The 11,157-nt window shown below is 43.1% G+C and overlaps 1 protein-coding gene across 1 annotated transcript; it reads right to left on the bottom strand.

Moving 5' to 3' along the window:
* Nucleotides 1-4,517: 4,517 nt before the first annotated feature.
* On the bottom strand, nucleotides 4,518-6,741 carry LOC133757863 (sorting nexin-5-like). Its single transcript, XM_062188742.1, has 2 exons — nucleotides 6,688-6,741; nucleotides 4,518-6,450 (listed from the first exon to the last, which is right to left on the bottom strand). The coding sequence occupies exon 2, from the start codon at nucleotides 6,413-6,415 to the stop codon at nucleotides 5,201-5,203; it is 1,215 nt and encodes a 404-aa protein (XP_062044726.1). The 5' UTR covers nucleotides 6,416-6,450; nucleotides 6,688-6,741; the 3' UTR covers nucleotides 4,518-5,200.
* Nucleotides 6,742-11,157: the final 4,416 nt, after the last annotated feature.

The raw sequence follows: 11,157 nt of genomic DNA, 5'->3' as shown, positions 1-11,157 counted from the left end.
AATTGATTTCTTGAAAGCCAAAGAGGGAGACAGATCTCCCATCCATTGGTTCATATGGCAACAACAGCCTCACTTGGGCTTAGCCAGGTGAAAACCAGAAGCAGAGAACTGCATCTAGGTTTCTCACATAAGTGGCAGGGACCCAACTACTTGAGCCATCATGTTTGCCTCCTATTGTGTACATTATCAAGAAGCAGAAATTAGGAGCAGAGATGGGACTCAAATCTAGACACTTTGCTTTCTGATACAGGATGTGAGAGTCCCAAGCAGAGTTGTAACTACTAAGCCAAGCACTTGCTCCTATTGTATTTCATTTTATTGGTTCTTTCCCACCGTAAAAAGCGTATTCCAAAGGAGATATGGAGGAGACTTATTTTTGAGAAAACTGAGCACTCAAAAGTAAATTATTAGCACTGGTCAAGAAAGAGCAGGCATTTTCTAAATCAGTATAAGCTTAAATACAAGAATTAAGCATTCCCCAGGAAGCAAAGTAGGATTTTAAAAAATATTTTCTGCCATTAGGTGGTGCCCAAACCAAAGCCTATTATCTAAGATGTTTAATTAAGCCACTTGGGGAGAACACTGTCCTTTTTTTGAGATCTCATGTGTGATTAATTCCTTCATGGATACGGAGTTTCAATAAGCCATCTCAAAGCTTATTGAATAAAGAATTTAATCTAGATGAGTATTTAGGTGAAGCCACTAGTTTTTTTTTATCGTACATGTACTTCAAACTTTAAAACAATTATCTAATGATGTATAAGTTTATTTAGTCTAAAATTACAGACCATCCTTAAATCTTTGATTGAAAGGACAGTTTGAGATCTACTAGCCACTTAGGTCCTTGTTACAGGTGCCGTGGCTCATTTGGCTAATCCTCTACCTGCGGCACCGGCATCCCATATGGGCACTGGGTTCTAGTCCCGGTTGCTCTTCTTCCAGTCCAGTTCTCTGCTGTGGCCTGGGAGTGCAGTGGAGGATGGCCCAAGTGTTTGGGCGCCTGCACCAACATGGGAGACCAGGAAGAAGCACCTGGCTCCTGGCTTCGGATTGGCATAGCTCTGGCCATAGCGGCCATTTGGGGGTGAGCCAACGGAAGGAAGACCTTTATCTTTGCCTCTCTCTCTCTTTGTCTAACTCTATCTGTCAAAAAAAATTAATTACTGGTCTAATGTTACCTGTAACAGCTATTCAGTTTAGTAGGCCAAGAGTAAAAAGATTGTTATAGTAAGCAACTGAAACACATGCTATTCATTTGTGGAAAATAAAGTGGCCTTTTGGCAGGGAAGAGGCATAGCTGTACAGATATGGTAACTGGGAAAAACATGCAAAAAACTACTTAAGTTGGCAAACTAGAATTGGCTCTTATGAATAGTAATAAAAATGAATAAACTTACTGAGGATTTTTTCTCATCCCAAGTAATCAACAGAAGTCTCTCAAGGGATAAATTGTTACAGTTTCCACTGAAGTATTTATACTCCAAAAATAATATTATTATTAGCTGGAATAGGAGCCCAAGAGAAGTCTCTGAAGAGTAAGTGGTTAGCTATTTATGTAAGTATCTAAATTTTGAAATTGCTTTGGGGAAGTTGTCTTTGTGTTGGGAGTGCTGAGTATTTAGAACTTGAGAAATCTTTGGAGATTTTGTCTTATAGATGTGTTATAGGCATCTCAGGAATTTGTACATTATAGAATGAGAACAAATACCAGGCATCCTGTGGGGCTCAAAGAGAGCACAAATTATTTAATGTCAATGAGGGACCATGTAGAATGTGAAATTTTTAAAAAACTTCCACATAAATAATTATTTTTCAACTCTACGGAAGAAAGCAAGCACATCTTAAATGCTAGTGTAAAGCAATTTCCCAATATAAATTGCTTATTAAAATGATTTCATTCTGAAAAGCTTTTGAAATTGAATGTATACTTTTTTTCTTTTTTTTTTTTTTGACAGGCAGAGTGGATAGAGAGAGAAAGAATGTATACATTTTAAGACCATTTAAAAACAGTAGGAATACACAAAAATGTCAATGAAGATTGCTAAGAATCAGTGAGATTTCCGTAAGTCAAATGGCCACATTGAGCAGAAGTTATATTGTCTGTGTGTTCTGTCATACTACAGGCCAATATGTATCAGTAATGCAGAGATTATTATGTTTGGTAAGCAATGTCTAAGTGAATAAAAATCACTCTTAACTCCTATTCCCAGTTGTTGAATCCCTGACCACTTTTGATTGCTAGCACTTCTGTTGGAAAATCTGTAGAGAGAACTGCTATGGTTTTTCAAATAGGATTTTAAACAGGGAGAACAAGTGATCTGTCAGAGAAAGAAAAAAGAAAAAGCACTTGGTTAGAATCTTCCTTTGCTAGCTGTTGGACCTCAGGTAAGTCATTTCAACCCTGAACTTCTGCTTTCTACTCCTTAACAAAGCACTAAAGCAAATGTACTTGTTCTGCCTTTCCTACAGGCTGCTGCAAAGGTCTAGTGCAAAATCATGCTTAAGTATTTTAAAGCAGCAAGGGCTAATGTAGTACATATCACATGTTATTAAAAGAAGTTCAGGGGCCGGCACTGTGGCTCACTTGGCTAATCCTCTACCTGCGGGGCCGGCATCCCATATTGGCACTGGGTTCTAGTCCCGGTTGCTCCTCTTCCAATCCAGCTCTCTACTGTGGCCTGGGAGGGCAGTGGAGGATGGCCCAAGTGTTTGGGCCCCTGCACCCACATGGGAGAGCGGGAAGAAGCACTTGGCTCCTGGCTTCGGATTGGTGCAGCACCAGCTGTAGCGGCCATTTGGGGAGTGAACCAACGGAAGGAAAACCTTTCTCTCTCTTTCTGTCAATAACTCTGTCAAATTTTTTTTTAAAAAGTAGTTCAGAGTCTGTGTCTATCACAGAACAGTATCATTCTTGAAAATATAATCACCAAGTCACTAAGCAATTAGTATTAAAAGTTTTGCTTGATGTATATTTTACAGATATTACCTAGGTTTTCTAAGAGTTCTAAATAATCTAGAAAAAGATAATGACTAAGCACTTCTCATAGTCCAGAACATTTCTGTAGGTATCCAGATGCTTTTAAGCCTGTAAATGCCATTTAGTAATGATCTGGACTGTATGTGCAGGGATCTCTGTGCCTTCTCTGCCACCACACCCTCTCCCCAGCCACCAGAGAGATGTGATTAAAACTTCAGCTGTATTAGGATACATCTTGCATACTGGAATGATATATTTTTAATTATCTAACTTTGGAAACCAGCTATTCACAGATGAAGGCTTGCTAGCTTTGCCATGCCATGTGAAAAAAAAAAATTCAAAGGCTGGTGTTAGGGCGCAACAGGTTAAGATACCACCTGAAACACTGGATCCCCATATGGGTACAGGTTCTAGTCCTAGCTGTTCCACTTCTGATCCAGTTCCCTGCTCATGTGCCTGGGAAAGCAGTGGAAGATGGTTCAAGTGTTTGGGTCCCTGCCACCCATATGGGAGACCCAGCTGGAGTTCTAGGCTCCTGGCTTCAGTCTTTCATTGCCCCATTCATTATAGGCATTTGGAGAATGAAACAGTGGTTGGAAGATCTCTCCCTCTCTCTGACTCTTCCTCTGTTCTGTAACTCTTTAAGTTAATTTAAAATGTCTTTTAAAAAAATCACCCAAATTTCACCTTACCCCCATTAGAATGGCTTTCATACAGAAACTAACTAACAGTAAATACTGGCAAGGATGGAGGGAGAAGGTACCCTAATCCACTGTTGGTGGGAATGTAAACTGGTACAGCCACTATGGAAGACAGTGCGGAGATACCTCAGAAATCTGAATATATCCCTACCATATGACCCAGCCATCTCAATCCTGGGAATTTATCCAAGGGAAATGAAGTCAGCATATGAAAGAGTTATCTTTATCCCCATGTTCATTGAAGCTCAATTCACAATAGTTAAGACATGGAATCAACCCACATGCCTGTCAACTGAAGATTGGATAAAGAAATTATGGGATATATTCACTATGGAATACTTACACAGCAGTAAAAAAAACAAAAACAAAAAAAACCCTGAAATCCGGTCATTCACAACAAAACGGATGAAATGGGAAAACATCATTCTTAGTGAAATAAGCCATTCCCCAAAGGGACAAATACCCTATGTTCTCCCTGACCTGTGATAACTAGTAGAGCCCCTAAAAGCCAATCTGTGAAGTGAAATTGATACTTTGAGAAGCAATGACTTTGAACAGCCCTTGTCTTGATTGTTGAGGAACAGGTTTTTTTTTTTTTTGTTTTTTGTTTTTTTTTTTCCCCATACTATTTGTTGGACTCTTTGCTTAACATAGAGTCAGTCTTATGTTTATAAAGTTAACTTAAAATAGATCTTAGTAAAAAAAAAATAAGAGTAGGAATAAGAGAGCAAGGAGGAAGAGGGGTGGGAGAGTGGGTAGGAGGGCGGGTACGGTGGGAAGAATAACCATGTCCCTAAAGTTATAATTATGAAATATACGAAGTTTGTATTCTTTTTTTTTTCTTGTTCATTATATGCTTTATTGAAGACAAAAGTCCCAAAACACATCCACCACCCCCCAACCACTAGTAGGCAGAATCTTCCTTCATGTAGCCATGTCTATGGGTATCCCAAGATATAGCTCTCTCCTCAAACATTTCATCTCAACTATAAAAATGGAGCTGCAAAGAGTATACAAAGATAAATGAGATTTTCTTGCCCTTGTCTCTGATACAAACACTTCAGGTGACTCAAGAAACACGAGTAACAAGGAGTGAGAACTATGTAATGAATGGAATGTCTGTTACCTATTTGTTGGAACTGGCGCCTGACAAAATCAGTTTGTGTGGACATGAGCACATGGATAAACATGTGCCAGGTGATTGCTTCTATTGGTTTCCAGAAGGCACATGTCTCCTACACCCTCTTGGTAACGAAAGACAAACAACAGAAGAATCCAGTATTTATATCTTGCCCACTTTGAGGTATTGAATGCATAAGGAAAAGATTAGTTATATCCAAATAGCATGCAATAAAAATATTTTTAAACCAACATGGTTAAGTGTTAAGATTTTTAGAAATCAAAATAGTTCACATAATTTTTAACTCAAGTCAAAGCTAATAAATCTTCCATGGTAATGATTTAAGTGCAAGTGATGCTGGTTTTCTTTCACATTCATTTCCTTCTTCAGAGTAAAGGTAGGTCAGTTGTTCTTGAACAAGTCAATGCAGCTCTGCAAGAGGGAGACATTATTCCTGGCATGCTTTATTTCCAGTTCAGACATTTCAATTAGATTCCTTCTAAATGCTGCCACTCTCTTCCGCTTGAAATTTATCAGTTCTTCTTTAGCAGACTCAGAAAGCTGTTCAAATTTCTGGCAGCATTCCTGCTGGTGTGCCTCTGCCAACTTGACATCTCTGCTTTTCAGCCGGGCTTTATCCAGAGCTTTGTTTGAGTTCTCATAGTCAATGAGGGCCTTAGTACGTCTGTATAAGAGGTCCTTTGCGGCCTCTATGTTGAGCATGTAGTAACGGAGGAGTTCTGTGAGCTTTAAATCTTCATCTGATGAGACTCGACCCTCTACTTTCCTAAGTTTTTCAAACAGCTCAGCAACCTTCAACAGGTACTTTTTGATGACTGTGGGCTCTTCCAAAGCCAGGCTGTGCAAGCAAGCTGCAGTGTGGATATAGTCATCTGCAACATTTTTATGAGACCTGGTCATCTTGTCAGCTTTCCCACAGGAGTCCTTGATCCTGTTGTAATAGTTAATGAGGAAGGTCTTCTCTTGCTCAAAGAAGTCATCTACCTCCTTAACTCCAGAAAAAAGGACTTCATCAGCACTTTTCACCACACTTTTGAAAAAGCCACCAAACATCTCTTTGGTATTTTTCCGCCTGACACTTAGATCCTGATCATATTCCAGGAAAACATGAAAGTTGCGATCTTTACTGAGAACAGGATGAGAAGAAAGCCGTTGAAGAAAGACTTCATGGGAGGACACAGTCTTCTTAAAGACAGCGAGATACTCAGCCTCCAGTTCTTGTTTCATCTTGGCAAATTCTTCCTTGGTCATAGACCCTTCCCCCTCTCCAAGTTTCTGCATCTTCTCACGAGGGCCATCAAAGTCAGGCTTTGTAGGTGCAGGTGGAATAATAAGCCCGGCATACTCTGTTGTTTCAGTGAGTGTGTCATGTAGCCACACAAAGTCTTCATGCTGCCTTGTAACAGAAAACTCTGGGCTCTGAAACGTGGGCAGTGTGGTCTTGGTGTGCACTGTAAATTTGACCTTATCTCTCTCACTGAGTGCATCAGGTATGTCGATCTGAAGTGAAGGATCAATATTCAGGTCCACAGACACAGATCTCAGCTTGCTGCGGTCCTCCTCCTGCTGCTGCAGCAACTCGGGAACCGCGGCCATGACGACGCGGGCCTCGAGCAGGGGCCGCCGCCTGGCTGTGCGAGGAAAGAAGAGGCTGGGCTGCCGTCGCCGGGGCGCCTCTCAGGGGCGGCCGCGGCCCCGCCTCCGCTGGCCTCCCGGCACGACGGCAGCGGGAGGCCGCCAGACTCCGCCACTATCCCAGCAGCCCCGGGAGCGGGCGGGAGGCGCGCCACGTGCTCCCCCAGCGCGGCCTCCCCCGTCCCCGCTGCCGTCCATCTTGAAGCCGGGCAAAGAAGCAACGCGGGGCCTACCCTCGCTCCACACACGCGGAGGCCGCCGACCGCAGGACCGCGACGAGAACGCGGAGCCACGGGCACTCTCTGAGCGAGGCGCGTCTCGAGCGAAGTTTGTATTCTTTAAATAAAAGGTTTCTTGGGGGAAAAAATCATCCAGAAGCAATGACTTTTTGTTGTCATTGTATAATTTTTTTTTGTGAAGATATAATAAGGTAAATAGTAGGGGGTTTTCCCTGAAATATTTTGCAGAATGAGCGACAAAGAAATCAACATTTAATGTATTTGTTAGTACCTATTATGTCTGAGGTACCACTCTTTTTTAAGGGTTTATTTAAGTATTTATTTTATTTTATTTATTTTATTATTTTTTTATTTTTGACAGGCAGAGTGGACAGTGAGAGAGAGACAGAGAGAAAGGTCTTCCTTTTGCCGTTGGTTCACCCTCCAATGGCCGCCGCGGTAGCGCGCTGCGGCCGGCGCACCGCGCTGTTCCGATGGCAGGAGCCAGGTGCTTCTCCTGGTCTCCCATGGGGTGCAGGGCCCAAGCACTTGGGCCATCCTCCACTGCACTCCCTGGCCACAGCAGAGAGCTGGCCTGGAAGAGGGGCAGCCGGGACAGAACCGTCGCCCCAACCGGGACTAGAACCCGGTGTGCCGGCGCCGTGAGGCGGAGGATTAGCCTGTTGAGCCACGGCGCCGGCCTATTTAAGTATTTATTTAGAAAGGAGAGAACCAGACAGAGATCGAGAGATCTCTTCCATCTGCTGATTCACTCCCTAAATGCCTGCAATAGTTAGCGCTAAGTGTGGCTGAAACCAGGAGCTTAGAACTCCATTCAGGTCTTCCACATGGGCTGCAGGAGTTCAAATTCTTGTGCCATCATCCATTACCTCAGAGGTGCATTCACAAAAGGCTGGATTGTATGTAGAGGAGCTGAGACTCAAACTGGCCTTCCAATAAGGAACGAAGGATTCCCAAGCAGCAGCTCAACCTGCTGCACCACAATGGCCACCGCATGAGGTACAGTTCTCTCTCTCGCTCTCTTTTTTTTTTTTTTCTCAGAAAAAAAAAAAGTTTTTAAAAGATCTGTTTATTTATTTGAAAGTCAGAATTACAGAGAAAGAGAGAGAGAGAGCGAGCGAGCATCTTCCATCTACTGTTTCACTCCCAAATGGCCACAACAGCAAGGGCTGGGCCAGGCTGAAGCAGGAGTTAGGAGCTCCATCTGGGTCTCTCACGTGGGTAGAGGGGCCCAAGTACCTGGGTTGGGCCATCCTCTGCTGCTTTCCCAGGGACATTACAGGGAGCTGGGTCAGAAGTGGAGTAGCCAGGACTCGAACGGGCACCCAGATGGGATGCTGGTGCTGCAAACAGCAGCTTTATCTCCTGCACTACAGTGCCGGTCCTGGTACTCTTCTTAAGGGGTAATAAACACAAAATTCTTTGCTTCACAGAATTTATATTTGAGTGAGGGAAACAACAAATGAGATACTTTGAAGCAGTGAGGCGTGCTACAGAAGCACAATAATATGGTACAAAGTGTGGTGGTAGATAATGTGAGATAAAGGAAGAAGATGGCATGGCATTTGAGCTGAGTCCTGATAAGAGCCTTTGATCAGAACTATGGAGAGCAGCTAGGACCAAGTGCAAAACCTTAAGGTAGGATCCAACCAGGCAGATTCAGTGAACAGTGGGAGGTAAATGACGGCCTGGTGGGAAGTGGGGTTGGAGAGGTCGACAGAGACCATAGGAAAGTTAGGATTTTACGGATTACGCTAAGTAGTCTGGTAAATTCTAAATGAAATGGCAAGAAGTGCAGGGATGACAACCTAATTTTCTTAACAGCCTTACTGAGATAGAATTTACATACCATAAAATTCACCCACTTCAACTGGGCAATTCAATGCTTTTTAGTATATTTACAGAGGTTTACAACCATCATCATGATCTAATTCTAGAACCTGAATTATTTTTTAAAAGATCATTCTATGGGGCTGGCACTGTGGTGTAGTGTTAAAGCCACTGCTTGTAGCCTATATGGGCATCCTACATGGGTACTGGTTTGAGTCTCAGCTGTTCATCTTGCAATCCAGTTCCCTACCCATGCATCTGGGGAGGCAGCAGAAGATGGCCCAAATACTTGGATCTCTGCATCCACATGGAAGACCCAGAAGAAGCTCCTGGGTCCAGGTTTTGGATTGGCCCAGCTCTGGCCATTGTGGCCATTTGGGGAGTGAACCAGCAGATGGAAGATCTCTCTCTCTCTCTCTCTCTCTCTCTCTCTCTCTTTCTAACTCTGCCTTTCAAATAAATAAATAAATAAATCTTAAAAAAAAAAAAGATCATTCCAACTCTTGTGTGGAGAGTGGATTGTACAGGGGCAACAATAGAAAGGACAACACTAGTTGGAGACTATTGATATTCACACGAAAGGCTTTCAGTGTGGCTAGATGAAAGTTTGCATTCCTTTGCTCCTAGGTTGTGTCAATTTCCAGCTACCTGTTGAACTTCTGAGGTGCACCAGGCACCATGCCAGATGTCCAGTGTTTAATGGTGATTCAGAAAGTTGTGATTCCTGCCCTGGATGGACATGCAGTTGTGTAAGTACATCACAAACTCAGCCCTGTCAACTTCAATTAGTAAGAGATTCAGTTGGAAGACTAGACAACTTTGTGTATCTTAGTTACATCAAGAGACAGCCTTTCTCACCTGCCTGTGTCCACAGTGAAAATGCCCAATGGGATTCCAGCCAACCCTGCCATACAGACTATGGTCCTGGGATGAGACTGGGCATGCCTGACCTGTGACAGTGTTGGGGAGAGCAGAGGTCTCCACACTCGGGAAGGCAGGCCAGAGACGTTCTTCCATTTCTCCTCTTGACAGTGTTGCCCTGAGAACTGCCCCTCTTAGATCTATGTTACACATGAGCAGTTGCAAAAGACACAGTCATTTACAGAGAATTTTGCATTAGTACTCTGCCACTTACACTTCCATTTCTTCCCCGGTATCTAAGGGGGCTGCAATATGCTCCCTAAATCTGTGGCTGAATACTGCTGCCAGATGTTTACTCCAATTCCCAATCCCTGAGCCCCTCCCTCCAGCATTCTTAGGCTCCAACTCATGTAAACTAATTTTAGTAGGTGCCAAACCCAAAATAAAAACATTGTTCTATCAAGACATCACTTTTTAAAAGAATGTGGGCTGTAAACATGCTTTATTTTTCCTTGATTGGTTCCCTTCTGAAAAACAAAATGTCCATCACTGTTGCACAGATTTAGGGATCCAATGTTTTAAAAGATCTTATAGGAGGAAAAAGGAGCAATAACCTTTTTCCCTCTATTTCAAAATCCAAGATTCACACTTCTATAAAAAAGATAAGCAAGAAAGAAAAAGGATGACAAATTTAACAAAGGCTCATGTGACATAGGAGCCTTCAAAAATGAAGAGGTAAACACCCAGGAAAAACCACTTTTCTGCTTGTGTCCATGAAGAACAACCTGCCGCACAGAAATGTGATGGACACTAAGGGTGTGATGCAATGGTAATAGATGGGGGTGGGGAATGGGGCAAAGCTTATTCCTTTAGATTCCCCCTGGTGACTTCATGTAACCGTCTAAAAGAGGGTCTCCCCGCCTGATTTTAGGCAGGGAATGATTGCTCTGGGTTTTACATCTTGCTTTGAGGGAGAGGAGTTCTAATTCCTATGACGTGCCTTAGGGAAGAGGAATTCTCATTTCTAGTACATGCTTTAGGAGAGAAATGGGAGAAACAGAAAGGACATTGGGAGGACAAAGGAAACTTCTTGTCTCTGAGGTCTTTTGATCTTCAGTTCAAAGTATTTAGTGTGTCAAAGTGCCACCCTTTGGGGTATCATGTTCTGAGCCTCAACAATCTTTATTAGCTAGCTGTACATGATCATTTCTACTTTTAAGGGTGATTTAAATTTGCTTAGTAAATACAAATAATTTTTAAATTAAAAAAATTTTTTGACAGGCAGAGTTAGACAGTGAGTGAGAGAGAGAGAGAGAGAGAGAGAGAGAGAAAGGTCTTCCTTTCTCTGGTTCACCCCCCAAATGGCCGCTACCGCTGGCGCACTGCGCCGATCTGAAGCCAGGATCCAGGTGCTTCCTCCTGGTCTCCCATGTGGGTGCAGGGTCCAAGCACTTGGGCCATCCTCCACTGCCTTCCCGGGCCACAGCAGAGAGCTGGACTGGAAGAGGAGCAACCGGGACAGAATCCGGTGCCCCGACCGGGACTAGAACCAGGGGTGCTGGCGCCGCAGGCGGAGGATTAGCCTAGTGAGTCGCGGTGCCAATTTTTAAAAATTTTTTTAAAAGATGTGTTTATTGATTTGAGAGGTAGTTACAGAGAGAGAGTGAGAGAGAACATTTCCAACTGCTGGTTCACTCCCCCAATAGCTCTAAGGACTGAGCTATACATGGATATGGCCTTGGCAAAAACAGACATGGTTCCTCCTTCTGAACA

The sequence above is a fragment of the Lepus europaeus genome, chromosome 4 (genome assembly GCF_033115175.1).
Source record: "Lepus europaeus isolate LE1 chromosome 4, mLepTim1.pri, whole genome shotgun sequence".
NCBI lineage: Eukaryota > Metazoa > Chordata > Mammalia > Lagomorpha > Leporidae > Lepus > Lepus europaeus.
This window is presented reverse-complemented; position numbering and strand designations above follow the sequence as displayed.

What these genes read in the sequence shown, in the direction of transcription:
- LOC133757863 (XM_062188742.1), bottom strand. Translation starts at nt 6,415, where the DNA reads ATGGCCGCGGTTCCCGAGTTGCTGCAGCAGCAGGAGGAGGACCGCAGC.